General features: G+C 40.5%; 3 protein-coding genes across 3 annotated transcripts in view; 1 reads left to right on the top strand and 2 right to left on the bottom strand.

Annotated features, from left to right (window-relative positions):
• The window catches only part of fkbp16 (FKBP prolyl isomerase 16), a 34,095-nt gene extending 31,799 nt beyond the window's left edge, over positions 1 to 2,296 (top strand). The window contains exons 7-8 of the mRNA XM_020613793.1: positions 1,800 to 1,928; positions 2,002 to 2,296. Coding sequence (XP_020469449.1) covers positions 1,800 to 1,928; positions 2,002 to 2,088 — 216 coding nt within the window. The 3' untranslated portion in view covers positions 2,089 to 2,296. The remainder of the gene's footprint in view (positions 1 to 1,799; positions 1,929 to 2,001) is intronic.
• Positions 2,297 to 3,245: 949 nt separating this feature from the next.
• Positions 3,246 to 13,075, bottom strand: rasef2 (RAS and EF-hand domain containing 2). The gene is given in 18 exon segments (XM_020614323.1): positions 3,246 to 3,490; positions 3,575 to 3,651; positions 3,760 to 3,873; positions 3,955 to 4,069; positions 4,200 to 4,281; positions 4,369 to 4,413; positions 4,416 to 4,512; positions 5,350 to 5,451; positions 5,527 to 5,713; positions 5,857 to 5,927; positions 6,047 to 6,128; positions 6,848 to 6,916; positions 7,012 to 7,127; positions 7,213 to 7,290; positions 9,241 to 9,336; positions 9,680 to 9,770; positions 11,123 to 11,275; positions 12,586 to 13,075. Coding segments are annotated over 18 exon segments (1,989 nt in total). The 5' UTR covers positions 12,897 to 13,075; the 3' UTR covers positions 3,246 to 3,387.
• A 402-nt stretch (positions 13,076 to 13,477) lies between these two features.
• Positions 13,478 to 24,157, bottom strand: part of sema4ba (sema domain, immunoglobulin domain (Ig), transmembrane domain (TM) and short cytoplasmic domain, (semaphorin) 4Ba) — a 42,469-nt gene continuing 31,789 nt past the window's right edge. Inside the window, 12 exon segments of the mRNA XM_020612560.1 lie at positions 13,478 to 16,663; positions 16,841 to 16,932; positions 17,051 to 17,208; positions 17,568 to 17,683; positions 17,788 to 17,998; positions 18,329 to 18,479; positions 18,592 to 18,773; positions 21,934 to 22,091; positions 22,240 to 22,356; positions 22,579 to 22,690; positions 23,221 to 23,319; positions 24,027 to 24,089. Coding sequence (XP_020468216.1) covers positions 15,891 to 16,663; positions 16,841 to 16,932; positions 17,051 to 17,208; positions 17,568 to 17,683; positions 17,788 to 17,998; positions 18,329 to 18,479; positions 18,592 to 18,773; positions 21,934 to 22,091; positions 22,240 to 22,356; positions 22,579 to 22,690; positions 23,221 to 23,319; positions 24,027 to 24,089 — 2,232 coding nt within the window. The 3' untranslated portion in view covers positions 13,478 to 15,890.

The following is a 24,157-nucleotide window of genomic DNA, read 5'->3' as shown; positions in this document are numbered from 1 at the left end:
AAAAAAAATAGACATGCTAATATGTGAAGTTATCTTATGTTAGCATGCTAACATTTTCTATTTAGCACTAAACAGTGTTCAGCTGAATCTGATGGGAATGCCATTCGTTCTGCTGATATTTCAGTCATAAAATTTAGTGGACAGTATAGTTGTCTGTCTCTATGCGTCAGCCGTGACAGACTGGTGAGCTGTCCAGGATGTACCCCACCTCTCGCTCAATGTCAGCTGGGATTGGCTCCAGCAGCCCCGCGACCCTCATTAGGATAAGAAGTATAGATGATAGATGGATGAAATTAAGTAGACGACAAATGTAAAATGTGGTCTGATGATGGCACCAGATAAGATGTCCCCAGATCATTGAAGTTATTGCAGCTGATCCTGAGGTAGTCGGGGCTGGACCAAATTTCAATCCATGTACTAGTTAATGTGATATTTTAGTCTAGAGCCACCTGTAAAGTCACACTGCCAGCGCAGATAAAAGTATAAACAAACATATTGCCAATTCTAATTTATGTATTGTTTGTCAGCCAACACACTGTAAATCTGATTGTTCATGAGTAAATAGTCTATAATCCATAAAATACATTCAGAATATGTATTGTTGAAAAACAAAATTCAATTGGATCCCCTGAATCCGAATTTAGAGTTTTCTAAACATTTGTCATGATACAAAGGACAATCAAGGATGAAATGAATTACGCACTCATGAAGTTTATATTTAGTTTCTTTTACCTTCATCCACACTTTTACTGTATTTTACGACTGCTTGTTTGTACTGTAACTTTTCCATTACCAGAAAACGTTGGGAAAATGTGTGCACTACCTCCACATTACAAAAATCCCCTTTACGTTCAATATGAAAGTTTAGAGCGTTTAAAGACCAAGCTGTTCACACGTTCGCCTAAAGAAAAGAGAAACGAGCCTGTTCTGTCCTGTTTGTGTGGTTTGTCTAATCTTCCAAATCCTCCACAGAGGATTTGTCGAACTGCACGTCTGTCAGTCAGCAGATGTGACCACACTGCTCAGAGTTCTGTGGCAAACCTGGTAAAAATAACACATGCATGAGCTAAATTATGCAACTCTGAAGCTCTGTTTACTAAAAGTAGTAACATTAAGGTAAAGGAGACTTGAATCACCCTTTGCAGCTTCAGTATATACTCCACACTGTGTAAGAACATAAATGAATAACAATCTCAGTTTATGGTCATTATTTTAGTTCACCAGCTTGACCCAGACTTGTATTAGAAATTGCGAGAAGTGTTTCCACCAGCAGTCTACAACGACCTGACCTATAGGGCACACTGCCACTGTCACAAGAATGTCTGGTCTTGTCTAGACAAAAAAGAAAATACAGTAGCTGCTGCATTGGTAATTACAGCCTTGGCTCAGTGCTGCTCTGTGAGAAGGTTACTGTACTGCAGTCTGTAGAAAAGCATAAAAAAAAAAAAGATGAGGCATAAACTGCAACAAGCCTCAATTTACTTTATACTTTTAATGCAATTTCCTCCAATAATGAATCCATTGACAACCTGTACAAAATATGATAGTGCTTTTCATGGACATCTGGAATGTGCCATTTAAAAGCAAAGTAGAGATTTTAAAATTAGGCTTAAACATTTGTCAGTAGTCATTTAGGCAGTAGTACTTTGTGTATCAGCCCACTGCTTTCCCCCTGTTGGACAATTGCAAAACTGCAACTTCACCTTCTTTACAGGAAAATGCTTCATGTCCCTTTTCCAACCTGAGATCTACAGAGTTTTTTTTTTCTTCTTTTTAATATAATCATCTTTTTTCTTTAGGCAATCCATGTCGAGTTATCTAAACTTGTCAAAAGGCAGCCAGGAGGCAAATATACCCAGGGATGGAAAGCAAAACCTGCAGAGATGCTTGAAGACAATATCGGACCTTTTCCTATGAAGAAACAGTTTGTAAGCCAAAACAAGTATCAGTAATGCTTTGATAACAGAATGGATTTTTTTTAATGCATCTGTGTTGTTTCAGGGGATTTCTTGGAAGTTTATACTTGGTGCTCTGGCAGTGGCTTTGTGTAGTTTTGTAGCATCAGTGATTCTGATTGCAAGAAACTGAAATCCTCATCATCTGAAGGAGCAGAGTCCAGACTCCGGTTCTCTTTAGTCAAGTCCACAGTGATACAAGGTATGCACTACCACCAGAGCCTGAACTATCCATCTATCTATCTATGCGCAAGTTTCATGTGGTTGAAAATAAGCATGGTAGTACAGCATCAGATTTCTGCTCATCAAAAAGACAAAAGTCATCTTTCCAGTTATGTTGCTTTTATTTTGAGAAGGGATTACATATTTTACATTTAAAAAATGAATCCTGGAAAATGTTCTAGACAAGTTTAAAAAAAAAAAATGTATTTGGACCTTTTATACAGAATGAAACCAAACTACAAAAAGTAATTTTAGTAAATAAATAACACTTAAAAACAAGTCTGAAATTCTTAAGTCCTTCAGTGAGTCCAGGTGTTAAAACTGCAATGTAATGTTGCTTAAATGTTTCAGAAAACCTACAGTTCTTTTCCTCTGTCCTAGAAGTGTGGTCTTAGAGGAAAAAAGTACAATTTAAAAAGACTTGCTAATTGATATGATCTAAGTTTAATCAGAAATGAGGCATCAGTGTTGCTTATATTTAATAAAAATATCATAAAAAAAATATATATATAAAAGCTTGATTATGTTATGTGCATTTGTATATGTGCAATTTTCCAGCAGTAGAAATCTTCATTTTGATCAGAGAATAACGTTTATGAAAATTTATATAAGGCTGGTCATCCTCTGTATGAACAGCATTTAACACGCCCCATATACAAAACTAAAACCAACAATGACAATCCTGGATTAGTTTATTCCTCTGTGCCATAGACCTCCATCGTTCAAAACCAGTTAAAAGATCAGGCAAACACACCGCTGCACTTAATTACATATTTTAAAACCAAGACCCACATATTTGTTAAAGAATATCAGGAGATCTTGTGCAGATGCTGTTCCTGTTAAAGTTATGGTAGTTAGGAGCCTTTGGGGCAACATTTTTAACAAATATGCAGGTCTGTTTTGTAATGGGGAAACGTGTCACCCTGTGTAGTGGTGTTTTTTAAAAACAAAAAGAGCCTTTGGGGCAACATTTTTAACAAAAACAACGGAGGTCTATGTCACAGATGAATTGGCTAAACCAGGGCTGAGACATTAACAATGAGTAGATGCAATTCATTGTTGGTTTTAGGCTCCGTCTGGGGATTGCTGAAAATACTACTAATATAAAGAAAGAGTTATCCTTTGAATATTTCAAGGGTTAAAAACATAAGAAAGACTTTCATCACAAATTAAAAATCACTGTGTCCTTGTTCCCCTCATATCTACTGAGCTACAGTCCACAGCAGCTGTTAAGAGTCTTCTTTGGGTTGGTTTGATTCAGTCTGACCTGAGAACGCGACTGCCACCTCTGTCTGCCATTGTTCTTTACTTCTCTGTGAAAGAGGGTGGAAAAAGCTGAGTGTTCTCATGGTCTGTGAAAGAAAAACAATTTAAATCCAAACACTCTGGCCTCCTACCTTGCTAGATGAAGCACGGCTTCGACAACGTTGGTTCCCTCTTTGGCACTCGTTTCGCAGAACAAGGCACCGTATGCCTGCAAGCAAAGCATCGACATACCTGAGTGCAGTCAGTTTATTTTGACATCTGGGAGACCAGGCATCTGTAAACATTTCTCAGTCAGGTGGAATGAAATGTTACACACCTTGGCCAACTTCTCTCCGTGCAAACTGCTCACACAGCTTCCTTCTGCAAGCTCCTCACGCAGGTCCACCTTGTTTCCAATAACACACATGGGGATTTTCTCATCTGTTGAATCCTGCATAAAAACAAACTACATGGTAAAACACTAGATTTGTGCTTTTGGCAGGGTATTCATTCAGTCAGTATTTCCAGTTACCTGAATCTGATCCACCCATGCTCTGACATTGAGAAAGCTGCTTTCTGAAGAAACATCGTAAAGCAGAAGGACCCCGTGAGCTTTGCGGAAATAGGACCTGGCAATACTACGGAACCTAAAGTAAGAAGAAATACAAGTTTTTAACTTATGGAAATTTACTAAAAAAAAAAAAAAAAAAAAAGGGACCATGTTGACAGTGCATTGATAATACTGTGCGTTTCCTGTTGCTACTCCTCTGGCATTACCTCTCCTGCCCAGCTGTGTCCCATATCTGCAGACTTGTCTTCTCTCCATCCACCAACATCCTCTTTATTTGGAAATCAACTCCTGTGAAGCAAAAACCAGATGTAAAAGTGTGAACTCAAGAATGCATCAGTATTTTATTAAATGTGATGTTTTTGTCCTGGAACCCACCCAGTGTTGTCTGAATGTCTCCTTTGAACTCATTGAGAGTCAATTCAGCATGAAGCTGGACTTTCCAGCGCCTGCATCTCCAGCTAAAACCAGACGGTACATTGGTGTTTGTTCCTCAGTTTCTTCTATGTCTGCTTCTAATGGCTGTGTAAATCAAACAAAAGATAACAAGCTTACCCAGTTTTATGCATAAAAAAAAACCTACCTGTATTCATTACTAAGAAAGCGGCAAATAAAAGTTTGCATTGATATAACAGTTAAAGAAAAAAACTGCAGGTCCACTAAACTAGCTTTTAACACATCCCCAGGTATTCAGTACACCTGCATAACCACCTACAAAGTTCCATATTTAGGTCACATGACAAGTGAGCATCTCTTGATGCAGACAATGAGATGCAGTTGAAAGCTCCCAAACAAGCTACTAAGCCGACTGAGTTAGTATTCTTCTGGTCAAATTGAAGCATTTTAAATAGTACAGCTGATAACTCATCGGTTTTGCAGGTATTTGGCCATTAACCCTACGTTTAATGATAAAACTACAAGAAAAGTCAGGGTTCAAAGTTATTACAATGACTCTTGTTGGGAACATGAACATCTGAACCAAATTCCATGGCAATCCAGCCAGTGATTGAGACATTTTACTCATAACCGAACTAGAGTTTAAAGCTGCATCAACTATGATTTAGCATAAATTTGGAGAAATCAAGTTAGAAAACGTTTGCATATTGCAAACCTCTGACACTGTGTTGCTGCAATGCCACTGAAAACCATAGGCTCTATATTCCATGTACATTAGTAGTGATCCATGGGAATCAGTGTCAGGTGAGATATTTAAGGATGGATCAAGGAGGTGGCCCTACTCACACTGTTATTCCGAGTCATTCCCACGTTGTTTTAAACCAGCTGTCTAAAATGACCTACAAATCATTAAATTAACATTTATGGGGAGGTACTATGCATTAAAAGGTTGAACCATTTTACCTTTGTGGAGAAGGCAGACAAACGTCGTCTTATAGATGATGTAATGGAGCTTGCCCTGCTAGGAGTCCCTGACACTGCAGCTTCCGATTTTACTTCGGATATCTGTAGCAGACAAAGAAAATATTTGCTCACGGCCCTGAGAGCTCAGCAACATGGTGACATTGTGTGTGTACTGACCTCCACATCAGACGGTGCATAGGAGTAACTGTGGTGCACCGTTTCCACTGAGCTTCGGCTATCATCACTGTCATAATCACTGCCTGAATTCTCAGCTGTGTCCATCGCCAGAGACACTCCGCTGTCCAGGTACATATCAGCCCAGTTAGCCACACGAGTGTAAGTTTTGTTGGGATCCTGATCCATGCTACACCAAAGCGCACACACACACACACACTTTAGCAGCTGTGACAATTTAATCTACAGAGTTCAAGGTGCATACAAAAAAAAAAAAAAAAAACCCAATTAAAAAAAAAAAACAAACAAACAAACAAACTTCAGTGTTAATACCTGCTGTGGTTTAATGTGCTCTGTCGGAGGGGTTTCATCCTTCGGGCTGGGATTTCATTTTGGGGAGGCAGCTGCTGAGCAAAGTGGGAATGTCGGTGAATTGTCAACTAGTGAAGACAATGTACTGTCAGCATCTATAGTACAAGCAGTAGGTATCAAGAAGCAAGTCATCAGCAAGCAAAGGACTTACCCTCCTTTTAGCTGCAACCACCTCACTGGCCAATGCAGAGCGCAGCCCGTCATTACTGTCATACAGCTTTTTATTCATTTCTCTAATGATGTTTGAGGAAATGCAAAACAGGGTCAGATGCATGTATGATACATACTGAAAATTAACTGTCATACAGCAATTGTGTAGAAATAAGTTGTTAGCAAATTGTATGCATCAGGATAGCTTTTTTTAACAGGGCAATGTAGGGTTATTAAATTTACAAGAGTACTCAAAAACAAAGTTAGCTCATTACTCTATGTACATAAATATCCATCAGTGTTACTGAATACACTTAACCCTGGTATTCTGGTAATAAGTTCAAGAGCTGGTTCATACTTTAGAAAAAATAAACTGTATAAACAAGTCAAGTCAAGAATTTTATTTGCCATTTATGCATAAACAGACAGTTTAGGCATATAGGGATTCTTGTGCAGCTCTCCTTTGGAGTCAGGTAAGAAGTGAAAAGGCCAGAAAGAACACTTAGTCTTAAAATAAAAAAGTTACATAAAAGGCAACAAAGCATTAAAACAGCAATACACAAAAATAGGGCAATTCCCAACATATTGGCTAATTAACCCCCTATTTAGCATGTACTACATAGTATTCCTGAGATATAGTACGAGGCTATTTTTAAGTATTAAATCCAATTTCAACTATAATTTCTGCTGAAACAGTTTATACTACTAACTTAATATATTTTCCTTCTTTTTCTATTTTGTGTTAAAAAGAAAAAAACCCCATCCACACTACACAGCTTTATTAACTCAAAGACAAACTTACTGGAGGACCTGAATCTGATTCGCATACGACTGGTATTCCATAACCATCCTCTTCAAATCATCTGTCTCTCTGTAAAAAGAAAGACACACATAACATATGGATGCTGGATCACTTGCCGTGCCCATCAGGCATGAGCCGAGCTTGGCGTTCAGACAGCACCTCACCTTTCATGTTGAGCTTTCTGATCTGCATACATGTTCTTCAGCTTGTCCAGCTCTGAGTGCAGGACAGCGATGTTTGTCTGGGCTTGCAGCAGGGAGGCCCGCAGGTGTTCATTTTCCTGTGAGGCGATTCACTGTATGACAATCCTTTACAACACACATGTAATTACTTTTAACTAAAATAAACCCTTCCATATGACTTACGTGTGAGAGATCGCCGATTTGTCTGTTCAGTCTGTCCACCTCCTTATTTGAATGGTTGAATTCAGAGTCCTCTCGGCTCTAGAGAATGGACATTTACACAAGTATTTTCCTCCAACAGTTTTAAATGTTAAGACAATGTGCTTTAATAAAACATGAAAGAAAGGAGCAGTACTGCAGCCACATGGACAGCAGTGCTGGACCAGAATTTCCAGACCCACAGTTCCATCTAGTGGCAAACTGTATTGCAATCTCTTGTAACTTTCCAGCTAATACTGGCCAACTATATAGTTGATCAGCTGACTAATCAGTCTAGCTCTAATGCCAATTGTACAGTATGTGTGAGGCCTTATATTTGACACTTTAAATTTACAAAGTGTGACAGTAACTCCAGTATACTTGCTACTGGTAGACATTTCAGAAAATGGGTCATTTGTATTAGCCAAGTTCTACAACAGCTGGCGTTATTAAATATTTCTGTTGTGGAAAAATCCCCAAGGTGGAACTGTTTTTGCGTGTTGTGGTGTACGGTGCACGAGCTGCAGGTGCAGATAACTGGCAGCATTAGGTTTCACCTGTTTAACGCCACTGAAACACAATACGAATAGATCGTGTCTTGCATTATCAGTGCTCCAATTACATACCCCAAAGTTATTGCATTTTGTTGTTTTATTTATTCTAATGTAGAGAGACAATGGGACTGTCTGCTTCATTTCAGTAATAGGAGACTACTGAGCCTCTTGAAGCTGCTTTACATTAGCCTTCACTATCTCCAGCTGTCACCTGTCTCCATTGGAAATCTGTTTGGAAAACACAAGCTGTCCAAGATGACCAATCACAACTGTGGTCTCGACCTGCTGCCTACATAAATGCTGTAGCTCAATTGCAAGGTTAGATCTTGGTGTAGGTTAGCGCCAGTGTAGGCGGCGACTTAGCTACTGCAGGTACATGGAGGTGATCTGTTGCTATGCCACAACCTCCTCAATCTTTAAGTAGAAAGCTTCAGTCTAACGTGGTGACTGCATGCTATTTTTGAATTATCAAGGTGAGGTAAATTCCTTACTGGAAGCAGCCAAGTCTTAACCTGTTCCTCATTTAGATGAATAAGGTGCCAACTTCTGACTGAATCCACTTTAAGGCCTTGTTCATACTCTGTTCCCTGGGGTGTTATTAGCACCTGTAGCTACACTGGAGCTACCCATTCATGATCTGACCACCAGGCTACTGTACAGAATGTAGGCTGCATTATAAAGCTAATGCAACTGTCTGGCAGCCTACAATCATTAACATCCTACAGTAGAATGCATACACCAGTCCCCCAAATGCATATGAAGCAAGTTTCTTATTCTCTCTGTATTGACATCCTTTATCTTAGTTTCCACATGTTCCTTTTTCATACTTTTTCCAGCATGCAAATAGCCACTACATTATTCTCACTGTATGGCTAACCATACAGTTTGTTCATTTTCAGCTTGTCAGTAATCACAATTGGTAACATCCAGTGTGATTGGAGAGGCGGAATCTCATCACTGGAGACATTTGATTACCATGAGTAAACAGTCTTCTTTCTGAGCTGGATCTTGACAGATTGTAGATATACTGTATGTGGAAGCAGGATGTTAAGTCTTAGCAGATCTAACAGGTTTAAAGGTGACAGGTCACCCTAAAAAAAAAAGTGGTGGTGGGGTGGTGGGGTCATCGGTCATACTCGAATCAGATGCCTCTGTCTGGCACAGCAGGGGTTTCCCCAGAAATAAAGACAGCTGTACATACTGGAGCTTGTGGTAAAGGTTGCAGTTCACCCTAAAAAAAAAAGTGGTGTTGGGGTTGTGGGGTCATCGGTCATACTCGAATCAGATGCCTCTGTCTGGCACAGCAGGGGTTTCCCCAGAAATAAAGACAGCTGTACATACTGGAGCTTGTGGGTTTTCTCCTCTCTTTTTCATATTGTAAGAAAACTTTAAGCTGTCCTTATGCACTCCTTTGACCTCAGAAGAACAAGCCAAGTGTACGTTGTGTGGAAACACCTACCTTTAACAATCTGTCCACAGTCGCATGCAGGTCTGCAATCTCAATCTCATGCTTCCTTTGCATGCTAGCCATCATTCCCTCCATTTTCTTACGCTCCTACAAAACATGACACCGAAGTAGTTAGAAGGGCAGGCCAGCTCAGGTCTTGAACAGGGGCTTTCATCTGGCTTTACAGAGGCTCTTTGTGAGGGAACATACAATCTGCTGCTGTGTGCTGCACCACAAATATGCAGGTAGCACTCAAGAACCAATGCAGAAATGTTAACTTTATTATAGAATAAAATGTTTTTAGTCCCTTCTTTGTGCACCGCTTATTGCTTAAGTGCGGTTATGTCTAACAGCCAATTTATTAGGTATGATACATTTTTATTGGAATATTTAAAAATAATGAATCACGTGAGCATTAGGCCACTACAAGTCCTGCAGGTATCCCACTCACCTCGTCTCTCACCCTCTCCTCAGTTCTGACAAGTTGTTGCTGTATATCATCCTCCAGTTCTGCCAGGTGACTGTTGTTCACCTCCTCAACTCTGTTTATACAGAAAAGAACATTCAGGGGTGTGTGGGCAGCTGCTGAAATAAAGCAATTCTCCAGAAGTCCAGGAAATGAATACAGCAGGAGCTTTAAAAATAAAATCCATTCACCTACTGTCCATATTTAAATTCTACCAGACCGATTTGACTTCAGGTCAGATGTACCGACTACTCTGCTCTCGTCAAACAGCACATGAACCAACCACAGATGAGGGAGGGAGCGCTTTGGAGAAACTGATTATACATGTGCACTAAACCTCGAAATCTTACTGAGAAATTTCACAAGTTTTTTTTTTTTTTTTTTATATACACACAGTTTATTTTACAACCCCAATTCCAAATGAGTTGGGATGATGTGTAAATTGTAAATATAAATTGAATGAAATGCTTTGAAAACTACAAATCTACCTCATTCATTTGTACCCCTCAGTACAAATTTATCGAATGTTCAAATAAATGTATGTTGGTTTAGATAAGCTTGTTTCTGAATTTGAGGCCAACAGAACACTGTGTCTGGCCTGCATTAATGGTTTGTTTTTATCTGCAAAATAAATAAATAAATAAATAAAAGACAAACACCTGGTGGAACAGCCCACAACTACTCAGGTAGCAGTGCTCTAAAAACAGATGATTCCATAGTGGATATCATTGAATGGGCTCAGGAACACCTCTGTAATCCACTGTCAATGGACACGGTCATCATTCATCCAAAAACAAGTTACAACTCTACCGTGCAAAAAAATAAAAAAAAATTTAAAAAAAATTCCAAGCACACTGCCACTTTCTCTGAGCTCATATAAGGTCAAATACAGCTGTAATTTTTGATATTAACATTAAATCACTGCAAGACTGCCAAATTTACAGAATTAGGCCAACTCACTATGCTAGGAAACTATTTACCACGTTTCAGGTCTGCAGTGCTCATCAACCCCGATAAACAGCTACGATAAACCCACTGGATGCTACATGCCCAGCACCAAATGGCAGACAAAGCTGACATCCAACAGCCTCAGGAGCTGGTGAGCACAGAAAGACTGAAGAGCTCAAATTGGATTTCACTCACTAGAGGCAGTCAGCTTGTTTGAGGTTTTGCTCCCCCCCTAGTGGCCAAAAACTGATAGGTCAAGCCATTTATCTCAGCTGGTGCAGGGGAGATACAGCAGACTCAAAACATCTGATGTTTATTCATATTAATTCACCTTTAAATGCCATTACTTAATGTCACTAGTCATATAGACAATATAGTGACACAGGCCAAGTGTAAATCATCATTAACACCAAGGCGATTTGACTTTGTGTGTAAATATAATGCTCTTTTGTCCCCACCGACCCTTACATGTGTTCTTACCGCTTCAAACTTGTCTCCAGCTGCTCACACTCCAGTCTGTTGTCCCGGCTTTGACTGATCAGAGAGTGGATGATTTCCTCATACTGCTGCAGCAGAGTCATGTTAGCAGACGAGTGAATGCCGTGGTAAAGATCAGCTAGCTGCTCCCTGAGACTGTGGGACGAGAACAGATACTCACTGCCTGGTTTCTTGAAGTCATACTTCATGTTACATAATCATGCTTCCACCATAACATCTAATTAACACAAGTTGTAAAAAGTAACCCCAGTATATAAAAGGTTCATTTAGATGAAGCAAACAGATGTGGTAAGCTCTAACGTAAAAATGTTGCCAAACTTGGTAGACACTTGGACAGGAACAGCAAATATGACAAGGATTAAATATGACAAAAAAACCATTGGCATCACTGTCTCAATAATCATTTTACAGATGTAACGGAAGTACAGGACCTGAATAGCCAGAGAGCAAAAATTATTAACAAGAGGCCGTGCACACTCTGCAGCTCCAAGACCTGTTACAACAACTAAAGAAACATAGGAAAGTCATGATTTAAAAGAACAAAAACTTCTACAGGAGTTCATGTCACTCTCAGATGTTAAAATCTATACGTTTATTTTGTGATCACCTTAAATAACTGATTGTCAATCTCAAGTCTGGGCAATGATAGTAAGCTATAATTTTTTATATCTTAGCTTCCATTTCCCCCTTTAGTTTTATTACCTCCAACATGACCATCTAACCGGTTGGTAACCAATAAATCCTACCTTCATGAAGCTTATAAGGAGATGTTCAACTGTGTAATCATTTTGAGTGTTACTGTTGCACCAGTCAAAGCTTTGGACACACTTTCCTGTTGAGCTTAATGGGAAAACGTGTCCAAACATGTGACCTTTAATATAGGCTATATAATACTTCTGAGGCGTTTCTATTATTTAGTCCACCTCATTTATACAAATAAAGGTAGTTAAATCAACACACCTCTAAAACTGTAGTCTGACAGAAAAACCTAATGTCCACTTAGAGCCTTCTGGGTCTTTGGTTTACATCTCAAGATCTTCATCAAGCAATGAGTTTGCACATATGATCCCATCCACTGAGGAAGACCATGGGGTTTGACTAAAAACTCTCAAAAAAAGGCTTGTACTGGGACCTTCAGGTGCCATTATTTGAGTTTATTCATTTTAAAATGTCTCTTATGATGACTTATTGTGGAAACTATATTATTACTAGCCTTGTTGTGTAGGCCTGCTTGTACCTCAGCCTTGTTTCACCAGGACTATACTAAACACTTGAAAATAAAAGTAACAAATCCGAGTTTCAGCTATTAAATGAAAGAAAACAAACAACCAGGCTGTCAGCCCCTTTGCTGACGTTTAAATAACCTTCCAGCACCAGCAGCAGCAGTAGCCGCTGGTGAGCTAAATCCTGGTTAACGCGGAGCGCACAGCCGGATGTGATTTTACCTTTCAGACAGGAGGAACTCCGCGTCCACTCTCACCACAAACTCTTCCCACGGGTAATATTGGTTCTGGGATGGCCCAGCGCCAAAGGCCGCCAGGTTCAGAGTCTCTGAAACCTCCTGAAACCTGGAGGAAAACTTGCTGTAGTCGATGTATCCCTCTCCGTCCGCGTCGAACTTGCCAAACAGGGATTTCATCTCGGTTTCGGGGACGTTGAGCTCCCGGCAAACAACGGCGAAGTCCTCGTACTCAATCTTCCCGGATTTGTTCACATCACAAGCGGAAAACAGTCTCCGAAGACTGGGTCGGTCCATACTTAAGGATATAAAAACACGCAACACATATGAAATAAGTTAAAATGTAACACAGCTCCGCTCCTGAAGTGACTCGTTACGCACCAGCCAACCTCACAGCTTCTATTAAACTCTCAATTAAGGTGTCAGAGGTGCTACAGAGCCGCCCATTGGTCCAGATCCCAGGGCGGGCGGACGTGATGCGGATCAATAGGTCTTAGCAGAAGTTTGTAATTACTTGGCTTCATCCTTAGTACATGTCGCCAATGTATGCACTGGAACTCTAAGACGCAAGTACTTACCTCTGTTTGTCTTTCAGGTGTGCGTCTGCTGGCTGTGTGAGTTTTATCAGACGCGCCTCTTTGCTCACCTCTGTTTGCATAGTGCGTTTCTGACTCCCCCTTAACCCCCCCCCTCATAGTCCTGGCAAAGTGGCCAAGCAGCAACATTCACCTGCAGAACAGTAAGCTGAGAGGACACGTTTTGGTTCATACAATCACAAGCCATTCAAATGAAAAAAATTATTCATTTAATCTTTATTTGAAAAATTAAAATAAAGTGCTTTTATATACAATACAAAAACAGTAGTAGTATACAAAAAATACAGTTCACAACATTTTTACATTGGCAGCTGAATTTACAAAACGGTTTTACATAAAAACAATTTACAATACATGTTGACAAATTCAGAGCAATTGTCAGAAATAGGTCTGAAATAGTGGTTTATTATGAGAGAGCAGATGACAATACTTTGTTTTTGTTTTTGTTTTTTAAAAAGCATGTTCAGTACCTGCACATATTTAACTAAATCACTGCCACTTTATTTTTGTTCTGCACTTAGCAAATGTAATATTGTTCTGATGACAGCCACTTTACCAAAAGCTGCCTTTTGTGTATGATTTTAATAACAGTCTAAGCAGGATTTATTTCCATACTGCGTGAAAGATTTGAAATTCATTTCTGCAGTGCCATTGACAAGAAAGGTAACATAATACTAATCTATATTTCAGTATTTCAAAAATCAGCCAGTGGTTATTTATGTTACAATTTAAGAATAAAATTTGTTGTCCCTGACTGAGGTTGAAGCCACTATAGCAAAACATAAAACAAGAAAACACCTCGTGAGCACATACTGTACAATGTAGACAGTAGTATATTACATGTGTTCTATGTTTTTGAGCATGGCCAGTCCTGTTGTGCCTGCAGTGTAGCGTCTGACTCCAGCACTACTATGGGGTTAGCTCATTATCCCAGGAGGCACATCTCTTGATTATCTGCCCTCCCCCCCCCCCCGCCCGGCAGATTTGTTATCGGATCCATAACCTGCATTGTACTAAGGCTTTTCAACATCATGTGCAAATCTTGTGCTTTCTGAGTCAGGCAACATGCTTTCCTGCATTTTTGTGAAATTTGTAATTTTGTGTCACACTGCAGTTATCTTCTGAACAAGGATATGGGTCATCAGTGTAAATGCACAATTCTTATGTTTATTACTGGATGAAAATGAGTTATTGCCTTTATGGTTACCTCTGAAACCATTTAAGCAAGCGGAGAGAATTTTCTTTCATTCATGAACACCCATCACTTTGAGGCTATACAGGTGTGTGTTAATTAAATCACATGTGAAGTACTTAAATATTTATCGTTGTTTCCCTTTGAGAACAGTGCCAGATATTTTAAAGAATGAAGCCTGACAATGTTAACTAAATGTCACAAGAAAAGAAAAAAAAAATGGCCACATAATCATATATTTATAATCATTTATTGTGTTGCTAAATTAACAGCCACAGGTTTATGTGACTATGCTGGACCCTTGTCTCATGTATTTTTGTGATGCCAACCTGTTAGTTTCATGATCTGTCTCCCTAAAATACACAAAAATGGCTAAAATCTCTTGCATACTTACAGTTAGTGTAACATGTGTGTGTGGGGTGGGGGGGAGTGTTTGCAGTGCCACAGATCATAAGATTAATTAATGGCACCAACACCTTTGTGCTTACTCAGTCTTGAGGTGAGGTTTTCTCTGTTTACCCCCACTTCACATTATTTGCTTTGCATAGACCGCCTGCCTCATGAAGAACAGCATGATAATACCTGGAATGAGCTTTATCACATTTGTTCAAAGTCAGGCTCCCACAGAACAATATTTGTATCCACTAATAATACCGACATTTAAAAAAAGCAGATTTGAGTCTTCATTTATCCTTATATAATCCTTTGTGCATGTGTGTGTGTGTGTGTAGTGAGTGAGGTGGTGAGAGTTTCTATAACATTTGTGCTGAGGTCTGTTGTTTGTGTTTTCTTTCACTTGGCAATATAAATCAACCTTCTCAACCTGTCAGCTCAGCTCTTCTTCTCTGAGTTCTTTCTGGGTTTCTTTGTTATATTTCAGCCTAAACAATGTGTGTGAATGGTGTGACAGGACCTCTTTTTTCCTGTCTTGCCTGCCACTGACTTTTTTGGGTATATTGTGGCGTGAGTGCTTACTTTGCTACAGTACAGTACATAGTGCATAGCCACAGTGGAGAGTAGGCTCTTACCGGGTGACAGAATTAAAATAAAACAGCAAACACTGTCAGCTGTTAGTGGGACCATGTTTGAATATCCCACTAACCTTCCAAAGCATCATTGTTATATTACATGGACGGACTGAGAGGCAGTGCTATTCAATCACTGGATTACGGTTGAGATGCCACCTCTATGCTTGTTATATTCCTGTGAATCGCGTGTGAACACGGCTCACAGACAAGTCTGAAGGCAAGCTGGAAAGTCTTCAGTGTTCTTTTCAATGCACTTGAATTAGGGGCAGTGAGAGGAAAATAAAATTAAATGAACATGGACCACAGGGACAGAACAAAAAAAAGTCAAAGTGCAAAATCTGTTTGATGACGTGTCTCTCCATGAAGAGTCTGATGTCCCTCAGTTTTCTCTCCTTATATGAGTTTGTCTTTCTAAAACAAGTGCACTCCTTCCTTTCAGTATGGATGAGTCGCTCCATGTAACATGAAGCCAGCCTCACACTATAGAATCCTTAATCTCAGAGCCCAGTCTGACTCGTGGCCGTGGGCATGTGGGAGAAATCTCCACACGGCTCTCTTTAAAGTTTAGAGGCCTGTTGTCTGACTCCGAGAAGCTCTTGCTGTTGTCAGGCGATGAGCACTCGTGTGGTGGAGTGCTGCAGATGTAGTTGTCATTTAGGGTCTGGTAGCCCTTGTGATCTGATACAGATGCTGTGACCGTGTTGCCGTTAAGTGGCAAATTCTCAGCTGGCTTCCCTACTATTCTGGGCTTCTTCTGCTGCATGTTGGGGCACTCTCCCTCCTTAAGCATGGACTTCATGTGGCCACGGTTCCTGTAAATCACAAATAAAGAGAAGACCACCAGGGAAAATGCCAGAAGGGCACACACCACGATCAGCTCGTTCCAGTAGGTCTTAGTGTTGATCCGTGGTGAGCGGGTTTCCCCTGGCAGGATGATGAACTCCTCCTGGGAGATGTGTGGCGTAGCCGAGTGGCCTGTCAGGGTGGTGCTCTCCTGCTTGGCCTCGCCCCTCACACAGTAGTTTGCCAGCAACTCTTTGAATCCTTCCTCCACTGACCAGCACTCATAGGTTTCCTGCTTGTCAGCCTGAGCTACCACGACCAGCTCTCCTTCCGGGCTGGGGTAATGGAAGTGACCCGCACTCTTGCTGAACTCCCACTTCCTTTCAGCCAAATTAGAGCGCAATTTGCAAGGCAGTACTTTGAACGTGTTGGCTGGGATAATGATCACCTGGCATGAAGACATTCCTGTTGAAAGCAGAGCTATAGATCAAAACAGATGTCTCATAACATAAGATGCACCACCTTATCTGGCGCAGAATTCATAACACATTTGTAATGAAGACTCAAATAAATATGGAAAAATCCAGGGCAGAATTCTGCACTCTAAATCTATGACAGCCTAAAGAAGAGGAGCTGACTTACGTGTAGGTGGAGGTTTAGCAAACCGTGGGTTTGGCACTGTCTTGCTGCAAATAGCTGATGTGTCTGCTTCATCTACATCCTGTTGCCAAGCACTGAAACATAAAGATTTAATCAGAAATGCAGACATGTTATCATATATTTGCATATCATAGAAATGTCTCTGTACAAGCTTTAGCTGCTTTGCAGGTTAGAGTGCAAAGGGATATATACCTTCTTGCTGAAGCTTGTCTGACATCCACACACTGCCTCCCATTCCAGGCACAGTAAGGATCCCTGGAGAGGATGCATTCCCCGCAGCTCTGATAATTAGAGCAGTTCGCTACTGGGACCTCCACCAATTCCGAGAAAGAGGAAACATAAAGCTGACCCTGCGCAAGAGAGATGACAAAGCAGGGGGACAGGGAAGAAGTGCCCCAAATACAGTTACTGGGTTACTATTTTCATCTAGAATCTTCCTTGTCTGACCCTGATCTAATACAATACACGTGGCTTTTCACGCCAGGACCCAGGAAGTGTCACGCTTCTAGCTGTTATAACCCCAGATGTTTGCAGATCCCCTGAGAGAACATTGCATGTAATTAGCTCACTGAACATGATGTCTGCTTCAGGCTGTGATTCTTTTTGGCTCATGGAATCTCTAAACTAGCAATAAATGCATTTACTGAGTCCACTATTATTTCACGACACGTGGAAGCTGTGTTGAACAAGCTTCTTCTTTTTTCAATACCTTTTCAGTGTCCAGCACTATGTGCTGCACGGGCTGGGAATCCCGGAAAAGCACCAGCTCCTCGATGATGTGCATCTTGCTGTTGATGTTAATGGCTTTATGAAGTCTTCCATCATCTAGAAAAGACAGAAACTCGAGTGTTGGGAATAACACAAAAATATAAAGGGGCTGATGAGTGTGCTTTTAATATGATTGTGCATATGACTGTGGAGACCGCTACCTGTGCCAATGAAGAGCACATTATAGGCCTTGTGTGCTGCCTGAACTCGATGGACAGCAATCTGGGTGTAGCGAACATTACGTTTCAGCAGCAGAGGCTGGCTGCGGATCACGTTGTCCATCAGGAAGTGGTCTTTGACAAAATTAAGCACCCTGTCAGGCATGTGGAGCGAGGAGGAGATGCCCTGCTCTCTGGCAGCATTTGTGATACACTGTAGAGGCAAAATAATAAGTCACATTTACATATATTCAGCCACACTGGATAATGACACCAGCTGCGCAGATTCTCTGCTTATTTTTAAATGTTTTTCAGTGATTTGACTGTGATAAGCCTGTCAGGAAATGAAAGCGACAGCAGTGTGATAACAGGAGGGGAGCGACACCAGGTTGACAGATAATTGCTCAAGCCTTGATCACCAGTCAAAACTGAGGATGTGACTGATGAGTAGACAAGAATGTACAAAACGCCTCACGCACCAGACATGACATGCTGCTTATATCTCTACATGTTCTCCAGCAGAGGGCAGCAGGCGGTTACTCACCAATCCAGGCCGAGGCTCTGGGACTGGATGGTTGTACGTGTACCACTGCTGGGTCTCTCGGTTGACCTCTCGGTATCGCCCACTGAATGCTTTTTCCACTTGGTCCATAGTGAAGGAACAAACTGCAGAGCTTCCTGAAGCACCCTTGTACCTTAAAAGACATAAACAAGCATCTTAATACCACTGATAATCCCTCTGTCCGTATCTATACAACTTATCCTGAGCCAGTCCTGGAGCCATTCCCAGCTGACACTGGCCCTCACCACTGAGATGTGAAGACTCCATAAAACACAGTGCTCCTCCAGTCCTCAGGGCGGGGTGTCAGCACAAACATGTCTTGGATTATGTTGAAGGGGAAACCATCATCAGGCAGAGAGCACAAGAGCTGAGCCTTCAGGAAGGTCGTCCATTTCTTCTGCAGAACTCTCTCACCTCCCACGTCACCCTGCAAAACAAATAAAGGAGGATTTGTCTTTCATTGTGTAGCCAGTAGAGGGCGCAAGAATACAGGCTTGCCACCTGTCTGCCGTGGTGACAGTGCCTCTGCACTAGCAACTGTGATTTAATGGGATCTGACAGGCTTAGGAAAGGCATGAAATAATAATGTGCCATAGCAAACCTTACATACTATAATATACAACGCGTATTGTGTGTTATATTATATTTGTAACATAAATCTGTCATCTGTCATGTTATTCACCTTCTTCGTGAGTAAAAAACAAAAATGTGGTGAGCCCAAGAGTGAAGTTTTTGAATTGACATAACTGAAAAACATGAATCTCCTAAAGTATAACCATAATGAGCAAAAATCAACTGGGCCTGAAATGTAGATATAGCCTGAGGCAGCAGACTTCTAGGCCATTTTATATATACACACACAATTGATTTATTAAAAAAAAAAACCTCAGGGCTTTGAGAAGGGCAAATGCTTTTAAATAAAAAGAAATATTGCTCCATACAATCCTTCATTGGCACTACCGCTGTGAGTCAGAGCCTCTGGCACTAGCCTTCAAAGTGATGCGAGTGGCAAGAGACCTCCTTGACATGAAGACTAATTTGGCTGCACAGGGTTATGATAGAGAAACTGCAGCTTTAAACCTCAGTGTGAAACCAATTAACATTTATTTTGAAGTATGACTATAAAACATTATATTCCACAGCAAGTTATAGGCCTGAGGAAGGTGACAATAAATGTTTTACCTATACACCAACCATAAATAAAACATGCGGGAACTAAAGTATTACATTAATCAGAGGGACTGGTAGCACTGGATGGGAAGGGAAATGAAACATGACCAGTAATGAGCTTTTGAAGCAGTCACTTATTGTAGTAACTCAGGCAGATCATGATCAGTATACTGTACACTTGCTGGTTAAGACTAGTTTTATAATTTAATACCACTCTGTGCTTAAACTGACTTCTGAATAAGTGAAGCCAATGCATCCATTTCATTAAACCATTGTAAAAACACCCCTTGTAAAAAGCTCCATGAACATGGCAGGCAGTAATGACTTCTTTCTGTGAAACTAAAAAAGCCTGCAAATGACAACATGCTTTGTTTTGTTGTTTTCAAGCAACCTGTTGTTTATTATTCCATAGTTAGCCTGGATCAGGTGGAACCTGTGTAGTAAACACCTGAGTAAACAAAGAGAGGGACTGCGGCCAGCACAAGTCAAACAGGGGGTGAAGAGCAATGGGGAAAGGACTGATCATTTACAGTATCTGAACACTATTATTTCACTATTACAGTCACTAAATCACTATTATTTAGTATTACTTAAGGAACTAACACAATCTGTGAGCATTTACCTCATTTTAAAGCTTTTACATTACACACAGTCATTATTTTTGTTGTACTTTTGTGTGGAGTGCCAACTCCCAAACACCGACACGTTATTACTCATTTCCTTATGGGTAACACCCTACATGAGTCCATACTTATATAATAGTTGTTTTTTTTTTAACAGGATGGAAAAAACAAAGTGAATAATTTCAGGTAGATAAATAAAATACAACCCTCTGGTCAGTGTTCGTCTGTGATAAAGGCCTGTGATTCACAGCTGGGTGTTCTATGGTACTGCTTTGGGGTTTATATCTGACGCACATACTGTACTGTAGGTGGTGTCTTGCCTTTACTTATGTAAGTGCAGAATGACTGTCAGGGCACAGAGATGAGCATCAGTTTGATCTGTAGAACTTGTTTGTGATGATAACGGTAGCTCCGAGAAGACCATAAAAATGAACAAATACAATGTGAGATGCACATTGTAGTTTAAGAGGCCTGGGGCCAGATGCATGAACGATGTGTGCACACAAAACCATGCGTATGCCTTTTCCTACACATAAGCTGGCATGTATAAACACAGACTGTGTGGGTACACGTACTTCAGACCATGCATACACATGGTTTGAGTAGGTGTGATATGGTGAACTGGAAATTATACTGAATAAGGCAAGACAGGCTGTTTTAAACAGCTTGCATTATTTTTAGCTGTTTACATATTTTTCAGCTCATAGTTTATTTTTAAAAATTGCATTTATGTTGGCCTAATGAACTTTGCACTTCTTTTGCCTCAATTTCCCAGTTTTTCATTTTAGACAAACTATTCTGTAAATTGAGGTGTCACTAGCCTACAGTAACAATAAAAGCCCTTACACTGTGCTTAAATTAAAATGCTCTATAAATAGCTGCAGCTGTGCATCATGGTCGTACATAAGGACGGCTGCTCTGACGTCACTGGAGGATTCATCTTCTTCTGTAAAGCTGTGTGACCCTCGTGCTCTCTTTGTGCGCACGTATGCACTTTTCTGCCTCTCACTTACAACCTGACCGCTTCTTTTCTACCTCAGCCACGGGCCTCTGCTCTGAACTGACAGTATTGATAGCCTCAGTTATATTCCAGCAGCTTTTCTTCTTGAGACCGCAAATCATCAAATCATCTTTCTTTTCTCCACCTCTCCAAGTGTCTCAGTTTCACACTCATTTAAACGGTTTCTTCTTCTTCTTTTTATTGCCATGTCTAATACCTTACGGTTCAGAGACCATTTCTATATGCAAATTGCTGATTATAGTGCCAAATTCCTTGACAATTGAGCAGAACTAGGGTTTTTAAATCTGTTGAAAGCAATGTGTACGCTCACTTCTGTCTTAGTGCGTACACAGGGTTTTAGTCATCAGTCAACAAAGAGTTTTATACATCTGGCCCATGAAGTATTTTATCAAGTGACAATCCATTCCTGTGCACAGATCTTGTGCTATGGTGATTCTAAGAGACGCAAATATTTGGTTACAGATGATAAGAATTAAGGGAGCGGATGATCTTTAGCATCAGAGTCAGAGGGAAACATGCAAGAGGAGAAGTTGTTTTTGTTTGTTTTTTTGTAACAAGTGATCCCGCATCACTGCCCAGAAAGGCTGTGAGCTATAGTTGTATTTAGAATGAAAGCAGCTGTCACTTGACTACATATGTGGCTGTACAGGAGCATGTAGTGAACACAAACAAACCCCCCTCCAGGTGTGATAGATCCTTATAGTGATGGCAGGGTTAGCTCAAGGGTAAAAAGGCCTCTTTAGATTAACTATCTGCCTTCAAGCGTCACTCACCTTACACACGCGAGCAATCCGTGACACGATGGTGTTGTCAAAGAAATCAAATTCCTTTCCCACTTCACTAAAGAAGAAGTAAATCTTATCATCATCACCCACCAGGTTGCCTTTGGGCAGGCTCTCCTGTATGTAGGCAGAGCCAACAAACGCTGGGTCTGAAGGAAAAACAACATAAACAAAACCATCAACCTCAAACTCTCAGCAGCACTAAATGGAAAACCCACTTGCATCATAGACGCTCATACATTTCAGGTAAAGGTACATTTCATCTACATTTGATATTAAATAGCCAAAAGACAGTACCCTGAAGCCAGTTGAGCGAGTTTTCTGTTTTTAAAGCAGTTCCTTGGCTTAGACTTTTGTAAATGATGGGCTCATTTCCTTGGAAATTACTGACTGTGCCGGTATACAGCTCTCCATCTGCAACACAGAGAAGAAGACCAGCGTAATCAGTGTTTACCACAAGGGAGGGGGCGTCTGCGTCATACAAAATAATGAAATCCAGAGGTTGTGCCCTGATTTGTTTCCATATCAACATTCTGTTTATTTTAATGATTCCCACAGCGGCTTCTATAAATTAGAAACAAAACATTTAAACAAAGCTTAAGTTCACTGACAGCTGCATGCCAGTATGAGACCTACCAGCTATGATGGCAGTGGACTTTTATTCAGGGTTGAATGGGCAGCGGCTTCGCCCATCCTCTGTAACAATCTCACCAGTATCACTCTTGACGAGGGAGAAATCTGCAGTGTTCTGGAGAAAACACACCACATGCCATGTTTACTTAGCTAGGAAGCTGTAACCTGCTCAGACAGTGACCACGGTCTGTCTGTCCCCCAGTGAAAAGGTCAGTCAGTCTTATCCCTGTAGGTTTGTTATGGATCATTTTAAAAGGCTTTAAAAGACTTGGAGAAAATGACTGAAAACTAGATTGATTCTTATATAACCTGATTACACACATTAAATATTTTGATCCATTTCCCCTCAGCACAGGAGATAATTAAATAATGCACATATAGCATATCTAGCTGGGCAGGGCCTCAGCCAGACTGCAGTAAGTGGGCTGAGAGGCAGGAAGCAGTAGGCATCAGATTTTACATGCTCTTTCTCTGCAATCTAATAAATGAACATCATATACGTATATAAAGTCTTCCATTGACTTTTCTTCATCAATGAATGACACAGCTTTTTAGATACACACACAAAAAGACATGTACAGGTTTGATCGGGCTCCCCACAGCTGGTCACTGCAGCAGATGGGACTGTTTCATATAAAAACTTACTATGTAAGCACAGATGGGGCTGAAGGCATATGTTCCACACACGTACAGATGAGTGCTGTTCATACGTAGTAAAATCTTGATGTAGTTGAAGCAGTCCGTCTGATTTAGAAACATAAACCAGAATTTCATGAAAATGGTTGAAAAGGAATTTCATTTTCTTTACAGCTATTAACAGAAAAGGGGTATGCAGTAGATGGTTAGGCAGTGTTTAAGATATAATTTTGTGTTTTTATTTTAACATGTTTCACTAAACAAATCACTGATTTAAAAAAAAGCTTAATTTTTTAAAAGATTGTTTAGAGAATCTTATACAACTGACCACCACACACAATTCACCACAGTCCATTAAAACTATTTCCAAAAACAACTAAATGTCACTGTGCCTGCACTGCAAATTGTATTTTCAAAATCTATCAAAATTTCTTCCCAGATTTTTATGCCATGGTTTTCCCATACAGTGATTGAGGTCATTTTGGAAACAAACACAGATTCCTCCTGCTAACGTGCTTACTCTGAGCAAATACATAATAAACGATCAGCAAGGTTGCAGGTCTGGATGTTTACATGTAAGAGCAGTAGTGGAGTAACAGCTGACAAAAGACAAAAGCTTGTTTGAAAGAAAGGGGAAAATCCATAGCTGTAGATCAAAAAGTTACAGGAAATTTCTAGGTTCTGCCCTGGGCGTGTTTCCAAAGCGCCATGCAACACTGATTAACTTCACCAATAAGGAAAACCTGCAGTCACGTAAATACTGTTTGAGCCATCTGAATTCAGCTACTTGAGATTTCCAGCAGCAGTTCACTCACTCGCAGATCTTTGCCTTTGAAACTGCACTCATCTCTCTTCCTCTGTGGAGTTTTCCATGTGAGCTGCAGATGAGAAACACTGTCAGACTCATACTGTCGGTATAATACAGTGAAGTGTGTTATATCCACAT

This window comes from Monopterus albus, unplaced genomic scaffold (assembly GCF_001952655.1).
Source record: "Monopterus albus unplaced genomic scaffold, M_albus_1.0 scaffold5.1, whole genome shotgun sequence".
Classification (NCBI taxonomy): Eukaryota; Metazoa; Chordata; class Actinopteri; order Synbranchiformes; family Synbranchidae; genus Monopterus; species Monopterus albus.
Note: the sequence above shows the minus strand (reverse complement) of the source record. Positions and strands in the feature narration are given on the sequence as shown.